The sequence below is a fragment of the Notothenia rossii genome (genome assembly GCF_949606895.1).
Source record: "Notothenia rossii genome assembly, chromosome: 4".
Lineage (NCBI taxonomy): Eukaryota > Metazoa > Chordata > Actinopteri > Perciformes > Nototheniidae > Notothenia > Notothenia rossii.
In genome coordinates this window covers 37,259,789-37,283,976 of record NC_136902.1, presented here as the reverse complement: position 1 = coordinate 37,283,976, position 24,188 = coordinate 37,259,789, and the positions used below count along the sequence as shown (strand labels likewise).

Sequence of the window (24,188 nt, the reverse complement as noted above, 5' to 3'; positions counted from 1 at the left end):
AAAGGGGAAGACAGACACTTTGAAGCTAATGTGAACAGAAAGACTGTTTATTTGTTTTACAATATTATCTTGGTTACATTCGTATATAAACTTTTAGATTTTTTTTTTCTAGCATTTTCTTACAGAATGACAGTAATGTTTATCAGATTGCATACCTAGAAAATTAAACCAATACATGCATCCGTACATGAACAGCATTAAAAGGAGCACATTTTATATAACAAGTAGAAATTGACGACTGGGTGCTCATCAGTCAAGGAGGGAATATTACAGGGGGGGGGGGGGCGTTCACTGAACGAGCAGGTTCACTGATTTATAACTCAGATTGGGCAATTTAAATGCATTCCATTTGAGCGGATGATTTTCAGCATCAAATTTCAGCAGTGTCCTATGGTTAACATACACGTTCCTCCATTTACATGAGGCATCACAAAGACAACAATAAAAAAAAAAAGCACAGCTGTTGAAATGGAAACAGGAAAGACAACCTTTAAAAAGGAAGTGGAAAGTGCACTTAGTGGGTCCGTCCAGCACAAACAATTCCCTCGGAAAAATTATAGTTTAACGCGCAAAACCGTCCAGCGCCTTTTAACTGACCTAGCCAATCACATTGAAGCACTGTGATCTCGCCTACTCGTGCCTCATGTCTCGTAGCTCTTACGGTGTTGCGGACAGGGCTAAGTCCTAGCTGCACGAGGCAACAAATGTCTACTGCTGCCCCTTTTTCCTACACTTCCCCTGGAATGTGCACACTGTGTTCCCAGTACCTACATATTCAACACATCAGAGCCTCATTCGACCGCAGAGACAGGAAATGTGGTTCAATGATACCTCGCCATCTTCTGGAGAGGCTGGAAACTGCTGCATAGAACTTATTTATATGATAGAAATGTTGTGAATCCACAAAAAGAACACTAATCAAAATCTTTTTTTTTACCAATATTTGGTATAAACTAAAAACAACACCTTTGCTAAAAAGTATTTTTAACAGGCCAAGTAAAAATGACACTGGACTCTAGAATAAAGTCAGCAAACTTTTTCTACATGAGGTGTTAATTCTGATTATTGACACACATCGGGGGCTAAGTGCAGGGCCAGGAGCACAGCGCCTTCTCCACAGTAGGGCTCTGATGCCTGAATATTGGCCTTTTACAGCATTTTTGACAAGATGAAACGTCACCGCCAATTATTCATTTCCACACTGAGGAGGAAGCTCTGGACTCATGATGGTGTGCATGAAAAAAAAAAAAATGTTTGTACTCAAATAGAAGAAAAAAAAACATGTAATACTTCGACTACAAGGTTAACATATAAAAAGTACTAGACGCGTCGACAGAGATGTGGGAAGTGGAGCAGGGTAGAGACTATACTGAGTGACTAAAGAATAGGAAAAAAAAGGCATTTTAAGATGTTAAAAGATAAGAAATGGTGTTGATTGTAATGCAGGAAATGGTATAAAGAGAGAAAGAGAGAGAGACAGTTGAGTTAGGAGAAGAGAGAGAAAGGTATATCTCTGTACTGAAGACATCCAGACAGTTTATGGTCCTCCTCGTCCTCAGACCTCGGGGACGGAGTGATCCATGGCTGAGCGCAGGAGGCCGCTCGACATCCTGGAGACAAAAACCAAATCAATCAATCACATTTTATTTATATAGCACACTATCAGATATTACACATTTGTCTGAGGGGCTTTACATTGTGTACAGCATATGACAGCTCCTAGCACATCAAAAGAAACCCCACAAATCACGTCCATAAACTGGTCAGCATAGTTCAAAATAAATCCTCACATTTGGTTGATTTAAGGCGCTTTTAACTCTAGTGGTTAAGTTAACTTGGTCTGCACGAAGGAATACAATGTTACATTGTTGCCTTTCCTTGCCAACTTTCTGTCTATACTGACTTATTAGTGCCGAACATAAAAGGAGTAACAATGACGTCAAAGGAACAAACAAGAAAACGCTAATTACAAAATGCTGCATTTCAGCGATATACGAAGCAAATTTGGAGAAAACACATTCTTGTTTGTTTGTAGCCTTTATTTAACCAGGTGAAATCCCATTGAGATCAACGATCTCTTTTTCAAGGGAGACCTGCAGCACATTGGTTACACATGAAAAACAGAAAAACAACAGAAAACAAAAAGGACGTCATACAATATAATTACAGGGGTACAACTTACAAACCTATTCACAAAGACAAGTACCAGGAGTATCAAATAGCATTTCATCCAGCTGAGCTTTAAAATGATGCAGGGGAACCAAAATGCTCAGTTTCAAAAGAAATTGCAGACCGTTCCAAGCTAGAGGAGCTGCGCACATACAAGCTTTAGTAATAAAAAAATACATCCTGGGATCTTAGTAGGGATGTTAAGATTCATCGATTCGCATTGGTGCACCGGCATAAACGTTCAAGATGCGAGTGCACCGGTTGGAAGAGTGCAGATCCGCTACAGTTTGGGTTGAACCGGGTTGAACTCGCGATGCATCGATTGCGTATAGCGTCTTTGCATCGGTAAAAAAACGATTCATTCATATAAAATCCCCTCATCTTGTCAACGCTCAGCAGAGACGATCTTTGATCTTTGCTTCGCACTACGGAGGCCGAGAGTCTCAGGAAGTCGAGGAGAAAGAGAAACACAGCGCACCGAAAAATACCTACAAATCAAACGTTTGGCAACACTTTGGATTGTTCAAGAAAGACGGTCAACTTGAAAAATCGCTCGCAATTGTAAACGATGCCGAGCTGCTTTAAAGTACACAAGTAGTACGAGGAACTTAGCGTATAAAGAGGCGACATGGGGTCTGCGTCTGAAAAGAGAAACCTGAAAGTTTGACATAAGTTAAATCACTCAGTGAGGTGTTCTGTCAGAGAGAGTGGTGTTTAGTTTACAGCAGCCTGTGACTGCCAATCATTGTTTAAATGTCTTCCTTACTGTAAGCAGTTATGATAGAGCTGTTTGTGAAAGGTTATTTGTATTCTTTATTGTTCGTATAGAAACCACTGCTTTCTGCTCACTGGTGAGTTAGCCTCTGAGTGTTAAGCACATCAGGCTGGCAGTTGTATGGGCATTGCACTATGGCAGTTGTTATTTGCACATTGTTAATCATAGGCAATACATCCTTAAATTGTTTAGCTGTGAGGTGTTATACAATTGTACTCTGGAGAGTTTTTAAGGTAAAAAAGAAACAGTATGATGGGATACGCATGTACTATTAGAGAGAACCAAATATGTAAAGCACTTTTTTGTTGATTTATGATTTGCTGCATATAAGGAATAAAACAAAAATCCTCTGTCGTACCATATTGAATTGTATCATTATTTTGGATTGTGTTGAATCACATCATATCGCATAATGTTGAATCAAATCGTATCGAACTGTATCGCAACAGGGGTGAATCGTATCATATCGCATCACCTGGTGTTTCAAATGTATCGTTAATGTATCGTATCGTGGCAACGTATCGAGATGCGCACGGCATCGGCCTCAGTGATGGAGATGCACATCCCTAAATCTTAGGCAATAGCCACTTGCGACTCTCCGTGAGATCAGACATGAGGTGGTAGTTTACCCAGCATGGCTTTATAAATGAACATGTACCAGTGACTGAGTCTCCGAACAGTAAGTGATGGCAGACTTGCCCTGGCATACAGGGCACAGTGATGAGTAAGTGCTTTACAGTTAGTAACAAATTTCAGCGCACTGTGATAGGCGGCATCTAACTTGATCAGGTAATGGGCAGGTGCATTCATATAGATCAAATCACCATAGTCCAGCACAGGTAAAAAGGTCACAGAGACTAGCCTTTTCCTGGCCTTAAGGCGAGACACTACAGGTGAATAGGGTAATTTTTTTAACTTAAAGATATCAGCTAGAAATTTCTCCAGTTAATTACTTACAATAAGGCAATTGTTTTTTGTATTACAAGTTTTCAGAAATAGCATGTTTAAATCTGCAAATTAGCCATAATCTCATTAAATATGCGCATATTTTAACACATTTCAGGAAACTAATTTTTTTTTATTGGATAAAGCCAGGTTCAAAATTCTTGTTTCATTTTGTTGACATATTAGAATTGAAGGCTTTTACAGAAGGGATTTTTTATATCTCTTTTTATCACTAAATAAATCAGAAAATACTGTCAACAGCCCTAAAATATCAATTTTCGCCATGTTTTTAGGTATAAAATGTTATATAATTCAGGCTATGAATGATAAATGAACAAACCCTTCTGTAAAAGCCTTCAGAATATGGATAGGAATATAACTGGAAGGTTTGGTGTGTCTACGTGCTACTGAAGTGGACATTTTGTGCTCAGAGTAGGAGAAAAAACTCATTTTGAGAAAACGACCTTTAAAGATATGTATTGTCAAATTCCATATTTTTTTTATTGGAAGACACTATTTTCAGACACAATATCTAATCTAATACTTACAACAACAACAATATAGAACATATAAAACACAATACAACTGAAAACTGAGTAACACAGTATGTACCTGATGAACAAAACCACAGTAACACACACACACTACGACCACAGTAACACACGCACTGCAGAACTGCCACCCTAGTCCATGCCTGCTCCATAAGTAGGCCCCTCCTGCATCTCCTGCTGATGTCTTTTCACCTTTTTTGCTGTGCTTAGACTCTTGCGCCTATATTTCAAACTAGCAGATGTAATGGCCTCAGCTTTTGAAATTCTCAGCAAATCACTTTGTCTCATTGCGCTGACAGTAACAGCTGTGCTCTGGAGCCACAACTTCTCCATAACAGCCAGCATGGCAGAGGCACCTTCATTAAAGGTGGAGATGGCCATACTTGCAGCTGCCTCAACCCTGCTTTTCCCCACAAAGACCGTTTTTGGACACCGCGCCCATATCACAGAGTTGAGGCCCTCATTGGCATTTTGAGTACCTCCATGCTGCATTCTCTGGAGCAGGCTGTCACTTGACATGCGGTGGTACACAGGGATAAGCTTCTCCCCCACCTCTCGCTTTAAAAAGTTTCCAGCATGTTCTTTGTGGCTACCAGGTGTTTCCCCATTATCCTCTGCTTTCCTATACCAACACCAGGAGGGATTGCACCTGGTGTGTAAGGGGCTGTCATCAGTAGACATGCCGTGGAGGAGACCTGCCCATATTTCTCCCTTCATTTTATCGATTGAACCCTGGTTGTTGAGAATTGCCCCCCTGTAATAATTTTGCAAAGTTTTGCATTTCTTTGCAGTCAGCTTCCCTACACCCTTCCCTCCTAACTTTTTCTGTGAACTCATTTTTCTGAGTGCTGTACCCATTCGCTTGTGGGCATGATTAATGCACTCTAATTTCACCACTTCATGCCCAGGGTATGGGTTCAGTGCAACCACCTCCCTAAATGCTGCGCTATCCCCATCTGACAACATCTCTGTGTACCGCACCTGGTGGCGATTCACAGACCTGGCCCACATCCTCTTGGCTGACTCCTGCTCCATTGCCTTGCTTGACCATGCAAAGTTTCTTGCACAATCACTATGTGTCTGTCGCCAACTGTCATACTCCTCTTCTGTAATCTTTTGCTCTTGCTTGGCATTTCCCTTTAGAGCACAAGCATGGCAATAGGATGATAGGATTTCATAGTCTATCACCAATCCAGTAAGGATGTCAATGCACACACCGATCCCATAATGGGATGTGAAGCCTCGCTTTTGCCATGTGCCATCAAATGACACGCTGTTTATAACTGCCTCTGCATCCTCCCTCAGCAACTCTGCAACATCTGGGTCCACATCTGCATAAGCCTGCCTGACCTGCTCCCTTGTCCTGTGAAGTGACTCCAGGCCTCTCTCTATTTCTGCCACTAATAAGAGAAAAAAATAAGTCAACTGAATGTCCTGATAAGTTATACTCTGAATTCAATAGTTCAAGTTTTCTTGGTCTCAATCCTGTTTCTATACCTGTCACTCTCTTGTCATGTCTCTGATAGGTTTTGAGATGAAGTGCAGGAATCCTCAACACTTTGCTTATTTTCTTCAGAGCTGCATAGCCCAAGCCTAACTCGTGCGCTAAGAGCACCATTCTCACATTCACATCAAAAGCAACATCCTTCCTGGTTTCGTCTTGAAGACGTGTAGATGTGTACACACTTTTGCGGTACCCACCATCACACAGACTGCACTCTAAAATTAAGCTGCTACAGAAACCATGGTTTTGCGGATCGATGTTAACTTTGAGCCCTGTCCCTGCGCAATTTGGGCAAATCAACCCACTGAGCAGTTCATTCAGCCGCGCTACATGTATTATCAGCCACTGCTGTGTGGCGCTATCTAAACCCTCTTGCTCTTTGGGTGACAGCTTGCGCATTGACGCACTAAGTGAAGGTTTTTCAGGTTCGGGGTCATTTGTTTAGTCTTCTACCTTGCTACGTGCAAGTGACAATTGTTGTCCTCTTCTCTTTGAACGATTTTTTCGCGGATGTTTCGGCATTTTGAGATTTAAATTTTCAGCGCAAATATAAACAAGGAAGTGTCATGGCGCACCACGTGACGCATCTGAACGAATCACGTTGTCAGAAATTGACACCAGCCAATAAGATTCCGTTCTTTGGTCAGATGACCCCTTTGTACTTTCACGATTGGTTGCTGATACAAAGGAAATGACCATATTTGGATCCGATGAGATTGTGCAGGAGAACCTGAGCTTTCCAACGGTACCTCTCATGACATGGAGCAAACAGCGGTCACGGCACTTTATGTTACGTTAGATTGCTAACTTTTGGTGAATTTAGGAGAAATCTACCGACGGAAATAGACAAACTATAGTAAAATAAACACCTAAATGTGTATTTTGTACGTTTTCCTTCCAAAAGCCTGAAAGAAAACATCTTATTGAATCAAAATAGCACAAAATCTCAAAATTGACATGGGCATGAAAAACGATGTTTTTGCCTGCCGTGTCTCGCCTTAAGCGAGAAACAGGACTTGTTTCTGAAAAAGAAACCTAGCTTCACCCTTAGCTTTCTAAACAGATTGACCTGAGGTTTAAAAGAGAGACAATCATCAAGCCAGATACCAAGGTATTTATAACAGGTAACTAGGCCTGTCGCGATAATCGATAAATTGACTTATCGTACGATAAATAAAAATGGACTCGATAACTTTTCTGAGCTCGATAAATTGCCGTTTACATAAAGATATGACCAGCATTTTAGCCTGGAGCGCTGTGGTTGCCAGGCGTGCTGTGATGGGCGGGGCTGACGCACAGCCAGGTCAGGACACTCCGCGTGCACGCGCAGCAGCATAGCAGCCAAATTAATAATATAGCGACAAGCGGGAGACAATGTGTGACTTACTCGCGGGGAATTTAAAGTGAAATGGAATTGGTTACAAAACCTAACTACACATCTCGATTCTCCGGTGTGGCAGTATTTTGGATTCAAACCAAATCAACGAGGCGAACCTACGGACTTGAATGAGCCGGGCGGTGTGTCGCATTGGTTTAAAAAAGGTAGCGACAAAAGCAGGCAATACCACGCATTTTAAACCACCTAAAACACAACCACCCCATTCCGTTTTCCCAGCTGGGAGCAAACACGGCAGCTGGAGATGGAGAGCCCCAGCCCGACAATGCAAACATGTTGGTGTTCCTTGCTCGAAAACTTAGAAAAACAGATTGGATATGGCCTGTTGAGGCATCTGGGTGTTTGACAGTGGACTGTACACTTGACTGTTGTTTTAAGGAGTTTTTTTTTGCTTGTGAGATAATGTGTGCTCATATTTATTTATTTATATATATATATAGAGAGAGAGAGAGAGCTCTGTTTTCCAGCCTGACTCTATTTAATTGATTGTTTTGGTTGTGTGTGATTTAATTAATTTATTATAATTTAATTAATTTGTTTTATTTATTATATATAATTTATATATTTTAATATTATTTCACATTTCATTTGCAATGTTGAATGTTAAATAAAAAATTATGTTTGAAAGGATGTACTTGAATTATTATTATATATTATCATTATGTCTAAAATGGTCTTAAAACGGCGCCGACAATTTTATCGTTTATCGCAATAATTTCCATAAAAATGTATCGTCCAACAAAATTAACTATCGTGACAGGCCTACAGGTAACCAGTTGCAGTACTTTTCCTTGCTTAGTAACAATATCCAAAGTGGTCTCCGGTGTCTGTTTGGCTTTTGAAAATATCATTACCGTTTTATCCACATTTAAAAGAAACTTAAGCTCCGCGAGCTGCGTCTGGATAAGATTAAAAACAGCCTGTAATTTGTAACAGCCTCCTTGATGGAGGGACCTACACAATACATCACGGTATCGTCCGCATTAAAATGTAAAGTTGCTTCATCCACATTTTGACCTAAACTGTTGATATAGATGGAGAATAAAAGTGGACCAAAAACCATTTGTAATGTGTCGAAAGCTTTGGAAAAATCAATAAATAGAGCTGCACAACTCTGCTTTTTGTCTAAGATATTAGCAATATCATTTACCACTTTCATTGTTGCAGTGATGGTGCTATGTTGCTTTCTGAAACCTGACTGATGTTTACATAGTAGGTCATTGTTACTTAAAAACACCTTTACCTGCTCACTCACTAGGCTTTCAAGAACCTTGGCCAGAAATGACAATTTAGAGATGGGCCTATAATTATTTAATAAAGTAGCTTCCCCACCTTTTAGTAGAGGAAGGACATAAGCTGACTTCTACATTTTTGGAATTGTGTTCATGCTGAGGACAAAGAGATGCAAACACCTGACGTGGTCACTACACCAGAACTGAAATGCCTTACCTCTTAATCATGTGTTCATAGATGAACTTGGGCATGATGGTGATGGTCATGGCGGTCGGAGAGGTGCAGAGAATGTCCTTGATTTGAGAATCCTGGAATTTTTACACGGGAACAGTGACATGTGAGGACCTCATGTGATTGATGGATAATCAACACATCATAGTTTTCTTAAATATTTGGGCTTAATAACATTAAAAGCCTTTGTCACAGGGCGGGTGAAACTAGACGCCTACCAGAGAAAACACAGGAATAAAAGCAAACTATGGATACAACTGACAAAAAGCTAAACACCATTGAGCTTCACTTCACATTGGAAAACAGATTAAAGCTGGTGGATGCTTCACTTACTCAAAACCGCTGCATACTCCATTTGTTACGCTATATTCTGCAGGTATGCAAGCAGCCATCCCAATGCAAAATTCAAATTAGCCAGAAAGCATTTTAAAACATCACACATGTTCTGAATGTATCCTAATTTTCCTAATAATTCCTGGTTTTTCCACAATGCAATAAAGGGTCCAACACATTTGGTCTTGTGCACTCAGTAAACAGTTTATATCAGCAATGACTTTTTGGTCAAAAGATTTAGATAAAGAAACACGTGTCTGACCTTGAGTCCAATGATGTTTTGCCCGTTGATTTCGCAGATGTAGTGATCAGTCAGCAGGCCGTTGCGGGCGGCAGATCCATCCTTGACCAGAGAGGTGATTTTGCCGGACTTGTAGATGAAGCCCACGTGTCCGGAGCTGTCTTTGTGCATGGTGATGGTGCGCTGAAAGGGCCTGGAGAAACAGACAGGGATTATCCATTGTGTACAGCTTATAAAGAGCCTTATCCTGAGACTCTTTTATTGAAAATGACAAAGTATATCTGGATAATTGTATAAATAAACAGATGGGAACATACAAGGTACAAATAAACTTGATTTGATAACGTTTGTGACAGAACTCAAAGAGAGCAAAGTGTAAGTCCTCCAGCAGAGGGAGCCAAACCTCTCAGCATCCAATGAGAAACCAACTGCAACTACAACCTTTTAGGAATAAAACGTAACACTCTATATTTTCTATAGCATACTCATATTTGTTCATATTATTTATATAAATGCCAATAACTCTCATCATTTTTCTGTCTTTAGTGTCCGCAGTATACCAGCTCCATATTGTATTATATTTCTACACTACTGTTTATAGTGTTATTCCAATACATACTGCTCATACTGTTAATACTTTTTTATATCTGTTATATTATACTATAAATAACACTTCACTGCTTTATTTGCACTTCTGGTTAGATGCTGAATGCCTTCCGTCTCAGTACTTGTCACAATATTCCAAAATCAAATGATAAAATGAAATTGTTGAGGGAGCCTTGGTGATGTGTGAACATCAGGGTCAGCATTAAAAATGAGGCTGAGTGATATAGGGTTTAAAAGACACTGTGATAATGGCGTCCCCTCACCTGTCCCTGACCACCAGCTCGATGCGGGTCTCGGCCGCCGCCTTCAGGGCCTTGTGGGATTTGTCCAGGCTCCAGCCGGCACAGTTCTGCCCGTTGATCTGAAGGACCTGGTCCCCGAAACGCAGGCCAGCCAGGGCCGCGGGGGAGTTAGCCTGCACCAGCTGGATAAACACTCCCTGAGAGAGGAGACAGGAAACCCAAAAAAACAGTCAAAATGAGATCAGGGAAATGAAGAGGGACGGCGATAGTGGAGAGAAAACAAAAGAGACACTTCAGAGGAAGAAGGCAAGGACACAGAGGAGATAAAACATTCCTAAAGAGAGAAGAGATATGGAAACAACTAAACTACACGGAACTGTCAGGATTTGTCATCTTTCATATTATCAGTTACATAATGTTCCCGCAACAAAAACGATTTTCATTTTGAGGCTTCAATACCCTGTTAAGCTAAGTGTGCCGTGTCATTCAAGTAAAACACTGAATGTTTTCTTTAGTGCCGACTCATTCCTGTCTTTTTAAAGGCTGCAATAGTGCGAGTTAACACAAACTGAATAATTAACTACTTCAAGAGCCTGTTACCACTTGCAAGCTGGCCAAGTATCAAAATTCACTCTATGTTTTGCCTAGAGTGCATTCATTCTTCATTGGCACTGATAATAGACATCACCATGTCCCTTTTGTGGTTGCCAACTTAACCGTGTTGTAATTACTGCAGTTTTATAGCCAATGCAGGTGTCCCAGGTATATTACATCATCAAAGAAACGGGTCTCTTTGCAAAACATATAAAACATTGACTTAATTATCACTATTCATCAAGAACTGTCACAGAAAGAGCACAACAACTTTTGTGCACTGTTCCTTTGCTGAAGCCATCTAGAGATAAATCTACAATTCAACAGTAACACAGCACTTCCGGCACGTTTTGATGTAAAGACAGTGATACCCCTTTTTTTGTGAGTTGACCTTAGGAAAGATTTATGCTACCGAAGTAAGCTAAAGAACGTTTGACTTGTCACTCTGTATAATATTTGTTAAAGGATGTGTCCCTGCTGGGCTGCAGGGAGGTTAAGCAACCAAAAGTGAGTCAGGAAAATCCCTTCTTAATATGACAAACTGGGAATACCGAAACCCCTTATAAGCTTTAACGTTTTTTGCATAACAGAAAGATGACTGTGCATGTTGTCCACCATTTCCTATACTGGAATAAGATGACAAAGCGATACCTTTTGTATGTTTGTTCAGTATCTGTTTACAAGACTATTAACCTGATACTCTGGCTAATCCACTCTGACACGATGCTTTCACAAGTTTGCCTGCATTCAAAACTAATTAAATGAATACATATCCCTGTCAATAACAACACAGCCAGAAAAAGAGGTGACTAATAGGAGATTACTTGAATTAGCATTGCTAAAACCCCTAGTGATCAACATGACAGATCTTGATGCTCTAGAAAGAGTAAAGCATTGTGAGTGAAGCAGAGTTTGACACAGATATTATGTGGAAGAGTAGAAGAAGGAAGTACGTTGTCAAGGGGTGTTAATGACAGTAGGTGGCTATATAATTCATGAGAGGGCAGGCGCGCGCGCGTGTGTGTGTGTGTGTGTGTGTGTGTGCGTGCGTGCGTGCGTGCGTGCGTGCGTGCGTGCGTGCGTGCGTGCGTGCGTGCATGAGTGACGCTGACTCACGTTGTCAATGGCTCGGAGCCGGAGCCCCACCTTCCTGTCCTGGTCCTTGCAGAGGATCACCTCCCGCAGCCCGGGGCGGATCTCTGCCCTCCGGATGCCGACGTCCGCCCCCGTCACAGGTCGCACCATCCCACTGTAGCCTGAGTTGGAGGGCACTGCCACTTGCTGCAGAGGGGGGGTAGCCAGACAGTGGGGAAGGTGAGAAAGTAAAAGAGAGAGCAAGAGAGAAATTGAGTGGGGGTGAGACAGAGGTGAGAGGGAGAAAAAAAAAGGATTCAGGAGGCATGTTCCATTAAAATGCAGCTGGAGATAAAAAGGAATGCTGCATCAAATGAAAGGCATGTGGGAGGATTCAGTTTCATCTCCTCCTCCACAGTGGGTGAGATCAGGAATGCTTTAGGCAGCTCTTTTGAAAACTGGATCATAAATATGCTCAGCGCTAACAATGAAGAGCCTAAAAACCATTAGAAAGAAGAAAGAAATTAGTATAGGTGAAGATATTAGCCAATGGCAGAACACAGACAGCTCATACAAAAAGACACACACACACACACACACACACACACACACACACACACACACACACACACACACACACACACACACACACACACACACACACACACACACACACACACACACACACACACACACACACACACACACACACACACACACACACACACACACACACACACACACACACACACACACACACACACACACACACACGAGTGAAGAGGTCAATCTCCGAATCATCTTTTATAACATGGCTTTTATTTTTTGACACAAATATAGTGGTGCAGTATGAGTCCTAAAACACAGAGATTAGTGATAACATTTACACTTCAAAAATCCTAAAGTTGGGTTAATGTGTGGAGATTATCCTACTGATCAAAACGTGTAAGTATCAGAGGGAGCCCCTTGCGATGCTAACTTTGCGTCTGCTTACAAAAATACTTTTTTAAACACAATACTTTTTGGAAGGAATATATCAAGATATCAAGGGTGTGTCCCAAGTGTAACTGCATGTTTAAAAGAAGTGTTATTATTTCTCTGGCTCCAGAGGGAGATGTGTGAGTCTGTTTAGTGCTGATGCTTGGGGCTTGTTTCTGTCATAGTCAGATGTCTGTGATGCTTTGACAATCATCCCCGGGACATACACTAATACTCACGTTGTCAGCCACAGGCACCAAAGCCAGGTTCCTCTGGACTTCATCACTGTTGAGGGCCAGACCCATGTAGTCTCCCAGCTCCTCCAGGTTCGGGTACAAGCCTGCGAGAACAGAGTAAGGGATGGAAGGAGGAGGAGGAGAAGTTGGTAAAAAAAACATGAGATGAAGAAAGATGGAGAGGCCGAGCAGGTGGAAGAGGTAGAGTGTGAGGGTAGAAAGAACAGAGAAAGAAATGATTAAATGTTACATAATGAATAAATGAATACATATGGTATATAAAGTATGTTATATAAGCCCTGCTTATACCCCTACATCTACTTCCTACACAGGGTTTCTATTAGCATTTCATCTACATTGCAGCACTGAAGTCGTTTCTATCTGATATTACATTTTATGATGGTTTTAATTCACAAGTGTACAAGCATTGATATAATGGGCACACCTTTCTATCAGCTGATCTCACTGTTTCCATCACATTAGGGTAATGCCGCAGCTACATTTAGCCCTTCATTCAAATAATGCTGATAAGAAGCTGCGTTGCAGTGCAGTAAAGCTTTCCTAGCATCTTTTTGTATTTCCTTGCTATGACGTAAAGGCCACTTTATTGTCTAAGGGTTGGCTATGATATATACGGTCTTTGGCTATGATCTATGTATGTCTTAATCTTGAAATATAACAATGACATTGTTTTGTGAATTGTAAAGGCCTTAAGTGTTTAAGTAATGAGGCCTCAAACCGGTCAGGTAGCTGCCGATCATCTTATGATTATGTAAAACAAAAAAGCTGGGTTAGGAATACTTGAGTCTCACGATATTAACCAAGCTTCTTCTCTAAATTCTGAGACAAAATAAAATATTATGTCAAACAAAGTCAGGATTAAGCTTTGTCTTGTGGTTTTACTGTCTCTGTCCTCTCGTATACTTCACTGTCTGTCCCTCGTCTTGCCTGCATGACTGCATCACTTTTCTGGCAACAAGAGCCTGTTGTTGCCCTTGCAGCAGAGCAATGATGACTGCACTTATCCTGGCAAAGGTAAAGAAAGGACATGCAAGGAGAGTAGTATAGTCAGAGGTAGGAAAATAATCCTTAAATATATCAGGCAGTGGCTGCAAAATGACATACACAAAAATGTTCATGTTAGTCAGTTTTTATTTTGATTAAACTACCCATATACAGTGTTTTTCCGTGCTTGGAAAGTATTAAAGAGCCTCTACGTGCAGTATATGATTACACTGGGGGAAATTAACAGCCCTATATGGGGGGCTATGGTGACTTTTCCACCATGTTCAACCAGTAACAAGGAAGCACTTCTACATTTTGTCTTTTAACTGCCCGTCTAGCGCACACTTGGGAATGTGTCAAATTGTTAAGGTCATTTTTCATTAAGCATTTGACCTGCAATTTAGCAAATATCATTCTAATTTGACTGTAGCATGTATAGCTGTAATAACTGCCATAACTGGAAAACAATTCAATTACTTTCTTCAGTACTACAAACATTCACCAGTATTTTGTTTTTTCCGCCCAGCATTTGATACAGTTCGTCCAGTTATTATAGTTATAATAAACACTGGTCAGAATGTGCTGGTATTATGTTTTTAGCTGGGTGGCTTTTGATCCAAGCAGTAATATCTGAACAATAATTACATGGATTTCCTTGAAATCAAATACAGATATTCATAGTCCCCAGATGATGAATCCTAATGACTTTGGTGATTCTGTTGATTTGTCATTCAGCATAACCAGCAGGTTGACATTTTTGTCTTTTAATGAAATATTTTAACCGCTGTGATTTACATTAGGTTCAAAAATTTACGATCTTTTAGGATTAACTGGTATATGGGTTTAATCTATAGCGATCATCAGTTAACATTTTATTCAGTTCTGTTCTTAACAAGGCAAAACCTATGCCATGTCACCATCCTCAAATATACTTTGTGTTTATTGCTGAGAAGAGAATGTAAGCATGCTGACTTTGGCATTGAGTTTAAAGCAGGTTGTTGACTCTTGCATAACACATTACATAAAAGAAGTTGTCTATGGCAATTCAAACATGTTTTGAACAGTGGTTGGTTACTCCGTTTTTTTATGAATGTACACTATCACACTGCGCAGGATTTGATATGGATATCTTTAACCTTATGAAGGACCAGTGATCTAACCAAACATCTTCCACAAAAGCAAAAATATCAATATGGTCTGTACAATTAGATTTAACATGTATTATTAGGGGAACAATGCATAATGCAAATAACATTAATAATTAAATTCCCACACTCATTAACCAACATAATGTACACACAGTATCAGGATGAAGCTCAGTGATTTAAAGTCAATACTCATATTTATATTGAGTATTTATTTTGGTTTCCACACGAATGACAGTGCAATGACTACACCAGGTGGGGTCAGGCCTAAAGTCAACATGGTGTGAGTAAGTCACTTCAACCAAATACACACTCCACCCCAGCACTCAGAATGCACTCACTGTACAGCTGCATGGTACTGAACATTAAGAGAAACACCCACATGTTGCTGGCCAAATGATAGAGACCATGATTCATCCGGTACACTTCCACTGACTGTGTTTCAATTTTCAGATCACTTTTTTCTACATATATGTCTTTGTGCTCTCCTGAATTATCCCCATCCCTATCATGTACCTCTCCGGGCCGTATACGGACCGCGAGACCATTTGGTACGGCCCTCGAGGTCATTTATAAACACACGCAAAAAATAAAAAAATTAAAGAAATCTAGACCGCAAAAGAATTAAACAAGCGAGTGCCTGTTTTTCCTGGCCAAGGTCAGGTTCCTTGAACACATCACGAGCTTAACGTGTCATCACGTGTTATATGTCTCGTCTGACAGGGGTGTAGTTCTGCCGGAGAGCACCAGAACGCCGCTCCGGCACTTCAGATAAGGAGCCGTACACATGCCGCAGTTTTTGCCTGGCTGTGTCTTTAGTTGTAATCCCAGTGGTGATCTGTTCATCTGTCATACTGATCATACAGTCAATAACTTTGTTGTTATTAGCATCTGGTTAGCTAGCTATGCTAACGAATATAAGAAGCTTTTTCTACAACCAGTGAGGTAGAGGCACATCTTTATTTGATCATTATAGTTATAAAAAAATAAGAGAATAAACTGAACAGGTATAAAATACTATATGACAGTAAAAAAAAGTGGTTATTAATAAACAAGAATACAGTTTGAAAGGAGAATGATTTGTAAAATATCCATAAAGAAAAAGTAAATCTGCTTCCAGTTTTGTTTCATATGGATGTTGAGAGATGTATCCATAGATCTCCTAATGTTGCTCTCAAAGTGCACCAGATTGATGCTTTTAACTTCGACATTTAAAAACTAAATCTTCCTGGGGGAGCATGCCCCCCGGACCCCCCTAGAGGAGGTTAGGCCCCCCCCCACTTAAGACCCCGTTTACACGAGAACAAAACAGGCTGGATCCGCATAGTTTATCTTGCGTATAGCCCTTTCATTTACAGGAAGCCGTGACAAAACGATAGAAACGGACCCCACAAACAATAACAGGTCCCAAGGTGGATAGATTTGCAAACTAAACTCTCTGGGGGGTACAACGGCTCTATGTAATCGCCTCTATACGATCATTTCCCGATAGAGGAAGCCATAGCCCCGCCTCTCCCCACCTCTGCTGCTCACTGCTGTAGCATGGTCAGTAGCTACTGTCAGTAGCTACTGCTAGTGCTACAGATGTTAGTACAACATCTACAGCTCGACCATGCTACAGATGTTAGTGCAAAATCTACAGCTCCTCTACCACAACCATCAGCAACAAGTGGACATGGAGAATTACATGAACTACGACATGTTGCTAAATCCACCGCGGAGCATAAACAGATGGGCAACCATGGCAACCATGCTCCGGGGTCTTCTTCGCTGCTTTTGGTGTATTTTGTGGCGGAAGTTACAGCGCCAGTTACAGGCCCGGCATATGTACTACAGCGTTTCAGCGTTCTCGTGTGAACAGACCTCTATGGAACAGACACGTGAAATGAAACGAATACGTGTGAACGGAAGACTTTTTTGAAAACGCATACTGTGCACAAACGCAAACGTTCCCGTGTGAGCAGCACCTAAATCATGTTCACATGGATAGGAAACTAAATACATTTGCACACATCTTGTGTCCATATCTTTCTGTTTTGGTGGTCATCCCACAACCGTGCATGTGAATGCATGCATGCATGCGCGAGTCAAGGTAAGATATCTGGATTCAGAGGTTGCTTTTTCTTTGCACAGCATGAAAGAAAGGCAAAATGAATGGGCTGTGATTTTAGTTTTTTTAAGCAGAGGTCAATCATTTGTACGGCCCTCGGAGGATGTTGAAAAAATTGAAATGGCCCTTGAGAGGAAAAAGGTTCCCCACCCCTGCTGTAGAATAACAACTTAATCAGTGTTTATATTGGTTCCTTATAACCATTTATATATTTATATAACCAGAATACATGTTTTGTAAGCATTAGCTTATCTGGGTGGCTGTGGTCCAATGATGATGTCAAACAGTCCCCCTTGCAAACAAACTCCTCCCTCTCTCCGCTAGCTTACTGGGTGTCTCCCTTTTCCTTCATTTTCCAATCAACTCCTCCTCCTCTTCATTTCTCTCATCATACCCTGTCCCAGCACAACTGCCAGAAGCAGTCTCCATGGTGACTCATAGCTCGCTCAGCTGAGGTAAAAACTAAAGGCAGAAAGCCCACAAACAGAGAAACTGAATGAGTGGGAGAACAGGAGAAGCATTGAGTCCTCTTTAAGGTCCATTTGCCTATAGGCTACCCACTTCTAATCTTTTGAGGGTGAATCCTCCTTTTCTCTTCGTTCTTCCATGTCAGCCTGGCTTATAGCAAAGTGCATATCTGCTTTCCAACAAGCTCAGAAAGACATTTATAAAGAGTCAAAAACACAAGTCACAGCCGTGGGGGGCCCATAGCTCCTTCTCCTATCCCAGTCCTTCACTCAACTCGTCTTTATCCTTCCCTAATACTACGGAGCTGCTCTGCTCCTGAGAATAGCACAGGCTCAGAAACACAGACCCCCCACACACAGACACCAACACATTTCTAGCAGAAGTCAAAAGGGAAAAGAGAAACATTTATAAGGAATAAAAAACTCTTACACCTTAAAGACAGGTTTTAACTTGTTATCCTGACAATTTGGAACCACAATAGACTCAAAGATAATAGAGAAAATTCTCTTTAAAAAGCATGTGTGAGACTCACTGGATCCTGGCATCTCAGCAGTGGCTGGCGGGGGCTGGTAGGTTCCCTCTGGGAGGGCTGGCATGGGGGCGGCAGTCTGGGCAAACTGGGCCTGGGCCTAGAAAGTAATAAGACACACCACTTAACTGGAAGGGTTCTTGGACTTAAAATGCTGATTATTAGATGAAAAGCAAGCAACAAAAAAGAAAAACAGAGTTATAATTGATGTAGGGTTAGGGCTGCACGATATATCGTGTCGTGACGATAATCGCAATATTCACATCGCGTGGACGTGCAACCTTTAAAAAAAAAAAAAAACTTGCGATATTAAGTAGGCAAATTCACTCAAACACGTCATGTTACAATTATTTTGCTGCTTGCTACAAAAGGATAACTTGCGCGGCTCTCATGTCAGGGGTACTTGAGTGAGTGACAGCAAACCACCAATCACTATCAAATCTCCAAAGCAAACGGACCCGGTGATTAAAGGTAAAAACACTGAATAAAGTAGTTTCATGTGTTTCTCCAGGGCAGTTCGGCGCTGCTAACCGAGCTAGCTCAGCTTGTTGCTCTGTTAACTTAAGATCCAGACGTCCGTGACTAAAATCCTTCATCCGGTTAAATATAGTTAAAAAATTTCCAATTGTATAGCACTAAAGTTCAAGAAAGGATGGTTTGCGGGAAAATAAACTGTCTTTTCTTCAATTCCTGTATGTTTTCATATTGCAATATATATTGCAGGGGGGGAAAAAATCGCAATGTCCATTTTTTCCAATATCGTGCAGCCCTATGAAGGGTTGTTACGAAAACATTATTATTAATTTGAAATATATAGCCTTTTTAAATCATTTGTGAGTGCTTTGTAAATGTACCTCAATATAATCCAGTGTACAAAAGGGGTAGGCAATACCACTCTTACTAATCAGATGAAGTGATTGCAGAATCGTCTACAACAATGTACCAGGGCAACAAAGGATATCTTCAATGACATGGGAAGTGCTCTCCATGGTTTAGAGACTTTATTCTGACTTCAATTCATTATGGAGACTTACATATTGCCCTCTGGATCTCAAAATAGGTCAAGCTCCAAAAAAATGCTCATAATGCTATTGGACAGAATTAGAGATGCCATTGTGAGGACATTTTCTCCATTAGTTCTTTTACTGGACATTGTATAACAAAAAGGTATTTATTGCTGATTGCAAACTTTGTTTTGTGGGTTTTAAAAGGAAAACAAAGGTGAGGGTGACGGGCAAAGCAATGTCATTGATGTATGTACAAACACTGTGTAACACTGGTAACACAGTGCAGATATAATTTAAATTAAATGCAACTGTAATGCAGATGGAATATTTATTTGATCTCTTATATTCTGACTTGTTCAACCCCTAAATGAACCTTTAGAAAGCTGAGCAAGCCAGCTACTGCCCCCCTTTAATATTGGTCACGGAAGGTAAAAATTCTGAGTAACCTGTCTTTTTCACCTCCCGTGCAAATGTTCTATATTTGCTAAATTTCTAGGCTTACCAGTAGGTTCCATACTTTCTTTGTGCTAGAGGATCAGTAGGCATAAGCTCCTTTAGTAATCATGCTGAAAGTAACATATAGCTTAGCCTACAACAGAGCTAATCATCTCCAGACAGATGTCTCTGTCTTATTGACTCCACCAATCACACTTGCCTTCATAACCTTGTCGACCTTCAGGTCCTCGAGGGATGGATACAGGGACATCCTGAGGAGAAAACACAAACAGCTGTTAGGGGAGAGCCCTGGAAGGGAAGGATGACAGCTGCTGTATGAGGGAACAGAGCAGATAGATAAACCTCACCAGACTATTGACTGGCATGACCACATCCATTACTTCTTCCCTCCATTAAGCTATATTTATATTTAATCATTTGACTCTTTGTGATGTTGAAAGGATGCTGAGATGGGCGGCTGACAATTCCATTGGGATTTATAGCTATCTTTGAATGTATATGCAGCTTTCAGCAACATCCTGTTCATTCTTTATGAACACAAATCTGCTTACCTGCCTGACTTGACACAGCAATACGAATGACTGACTGACAGATTAAGGGAAAAACAGATTATGCTCAGGATGTGGTAGCTCAAACCACGGCTACAAAACCGAGAATGCTTGAAATGCATGTTTATTTTATTTTATTTAATTACCGTCAAGCTCATTATTGTGTACATGCCCCCTTTTTATAATAAAACCTTTTCTTGAATGTCAAACAATAGTATTACAATAAAAAATCATGAGGGTTTATGTACATAAAGTGGACACCACAAAACGTAATACCTAAGTAAACAAGGGTGGAGGAAAACACATGAGATTTAAAAAGCAACGGTTAATGCATGGTTCTCATGGTTTCTTGATAATGTGCCAAACTAGACTCAGGAGTACTCATTTCTGCGGCACATAAACAAAACAGCAGCCTAAAATAGGAAGAGGAAGTGATAGTTATCCGTCAGTCAGCTGACCGAGAAAGTGAACAAAGTACAACCGGTACAGGCTGTGACACGCAGTAAATGTAATGTCTGGTATTAAACATGAGTTTGTTCAAGTCTGACATCTGTTTGTGATACTCCAATTCAACAGTGCATTTGCCTTGAGATACACTAATTCTCATACTCATCAATTTAACCTAGGTCTATTGTGTTAAGAAACATTTTATGTGAATATCCAATCAGTCTTAATGTTAAATATGACCATAACCAGCAGGGTTAAGAGAGCAGATGACTATGTTTCTGTCACCTAAGGCTATTGTAAGCTATTTTTTACTCTACTTTCAAATGTCAAATTAATTCGTCCCTCTCCGGGATAGGGCTTATCTTCACTAGTAATAGTACCAATTCTGCCAATTACTGATTGAATAGTTTGGTCTTATGATATCCAAAAAGTATAAATAAATTCAAGAGTCTGGAAATCTTTTGCCAGTCTAGAAATGTAGCTTTCTGTTCTTCACTCTTGAAACACATTCCAATACTTTATTTAAATCAGATTTTGTTCTAGTACTGAGTACTGATCCAACCTTTACTTTAATAAATATGTTAACTGGATGTTTTTTTCCTTTTTAGTAACTATATTCTCCCTGTTTTGATAACCCCACCCCTATTTCAGTGTACGGTAACATAAGGTCAAACTGAGCTGGTGACCTAAAGTGATGAAATGACTGAATCTATTAACCGATAACAGAAACAACAAATTAAAAAATGACAATAAAAAACAAAATGTATTGAACGAGTCATGGCCAATGCATGATCCGCGTTATAGGCAGGTCAGATTTTCTAGAATTCAAAACAAGAATTCCACTGAAGAATAACGTCTCAATGATTGATTTCACTTCCCAGTCACGGCAGCATTACTGATTTCTTAACCACACTGTGACAAATGTGTGTCACAGTCACAAGACATGTGAGCACATCTCTTGCTCATAAGAAATAGGAAAACAAAGTAAGGGTGATTATATTGTAAATACATCGTGGCCAACCATAGAACAGACTAACAAAAAAACGCATTGTGCCAAAATAACCTATAACAAAAAGTCTATATAAATGTTCTTAATGAGTGGAAATATATGGGTCCATGATGTCATGCCATGTACACAAGGGTGGGATATGTGGTCAACAATCATTTTGACACTCGTAGGTGAAGAAAGGCACCCCATGAGTCCCATAAGCAAATCATTCTTACCACTTTCCCAGCTACTCCAGCCACTACTCTACTCTGTTCTCCTCACTCCTCACACACAAGTGCATCATTGTGTGTGAGGACAGAAGGGCATTTTAATATCGTCCAGTGTTTACTTTACGGCTGTGTTTGTTTGCTCGCTTTATATTCCACCCTCAATTGGACTAGCTGGCTGGAGTTAAGTGAATAAGCCTGGAAAAAAGAAGAGGTCAGGCAGCTTTTGCAATGACATAACCTAATCCTTGAGTCACTTCTGCCGCTGCAGTTCAAATAAAGACTTTCTTTGAAGGAAGAAAGGAAATTCCTACAAACAAGGGTACAAAGCTGGTGGAGTATGTTATAAGTGCAATAAGCTGCTCTTTTTAACTAAGCTTCCATTGTGTATTGGAAGTGCAAAAAGTAGATGATAAATGATTGAATTTCATTGTACATTGTATTGCTTTTCTGAGAGCAGTTCAGAAAGAGGCTTCCCATCACATTCGTGCAGTGGTGGAAAATAACTCAGTACGTTTACTCAAGTACTGTACTTCTTTGACCTATGTGTACTTTACTTGAGTATTTGCGTTTATTGCTACTTTATACATCTACTCAACTACACTTCAGAGGCAAATATCATATTTTTTACTCGACTACATTTATTTAACTCTCACAGTTACTATTTACTGTAATGCAGTAATGTACTTCTAATCTACACATCTATTTCTAGTATCTAAATGTGGTCCGCATTGACAAACTAAAACACAAAAATGCTCTAACATGGATAAAACAATAACCCTAATAATATAATACTTTGAAAATATCTGTGGTGTATATACAAGTACTTTTACTTTTGATACTTGAAGTACATTTAGCTAATAATCACATCTGTATTTTACATTATTCTGAAATGGGTAATTGTGCAGATGAGTACTTTTTGTACTTTAAGTATGTTTTGATGCTAACACTTTAACTAAAGAGACCTTTTGAAATCAAAACTTTTACTTGTAAAAGAGTATTTCAAGGCTGGATCTGAGTGCTTCTTCCAACACTGCCATAGAGCTCATTGCTGCTCAGCCTTAATGTATTTGGCTTTGGTGGAGACTGGAAAGGAAAGAGCGTGCTAACTTAGGGGAGCCTGAACGAATTGGTTAGATACAAGAATGTGTTCTTCCTGGCAGCTTATTCCGGTCTATTGACATGGCTGGGGAAAGGACAGAGGGAGTGGGAGGGGGGAGGATGGACAACGATAAAACGGAACAGAGGTGCACTGCTGTGAGCCGACCCACACCCTTTAGTGTACCCATCCACCGGTCGAACTGTATCAGTAATGTCCGCACGTTAAATACCGTTTTCCTTTCTAAACATGGCCTAACTTACGGTATAACGCTACAACAACATAGGCTCAGATATAATACACAGGGCTTAAGTGACGTTTGTGTTCTTATAATAAACAAGGCAGATGCTTCATACTAATATGAATAAAACGTAATTCATTATTTAAGTATCACTATCATATGTCTAAGTAAGAGCATGACATGTTAGCTAACATTATGGTGTCTCACTGCACACTCATTAACAAATAACCAACCGCCGTTAGCTGTTTATAGAAGACATATAAAGTCTGAATACCTTATATTCAAGTTATAAATTATTAAAAATAAAGACTAAACTAGTGTCTTTTAGCTGAGAGGCTAAGCAGACCGTCTTTGTTCCGATATAAACAGCAGGGAAGCAAGCTAGCCGCTAAGTTAGCTTGCTAGGTAAACGAAACCTATATGTAGCAGTTACCGCTAGCGGGACAGGATACAACGGTTTGGTAAAATAGAGTCAGTCTCACCTTAATGGCTTGGTTGTAAAATCGTCTTAAACACTTTGGGGTATCAGAGAGCGGAAAACTCCTTTATTTTTCAGTTTTCTGCTCTCTCTTCTTTGCACTCCTCGTTGTCCTGAAGGGGAATTCTGGAGAATGATGTCAAGGCTGGCTTCCTGGTCGTTCACACCACGTCAATCAATGTTGACGTTGTAAGGCACGCCCCGTTCGGTCACATTTACTTTGACTCAAAATGTCCATAGTGTGTCAATAACACATACAGTATCTCATGACAATCATTATGACCTGTATAATCCTGGGGCCATGTTTAGTCTGTGTGTTGCCTCTGTGTGTG

General features: G+C 40.3%; 1 protein-coding gene across 1 annotated transcript; it reads right to left on the bottom strand.

Annotated features, from left to right (window-relative positions):
- Window positions 1–31: 31 nt before the first annotated feature.
- sdcbp2 (syndecan binding protein (syntenin) 2) lies at window positions 32–24,038 on the bottom strand. Its single transcript, XM_079676031.1, has 9 exons — window positions 23,861–24,038; window positions 20,028–20,079; window positions 18,369–18,465; window positions 13,112–13,212; window positions 11,937–12,101; window positions 10,248–10,423; window positions 9,400–9,571; window positions 8,790–8,881; window positions 32–1,610 (listed from the first exon to the last, which is right to left on the bottom strand). Exons 2-9 carry the CDS (start codon window positions 20,076–20,078, stop codon window positions 1,556–1,558), a joined length of 909 nt encoding a protein of 302 aa, XP_079532157.1. The 5' UTR covers window position 20,079; window positions 23,861–24,038; the 3' UTR covers window positions 32–1,555.
- Window positions 24,039–24,188: the final 150 nt, after the last annotated feature.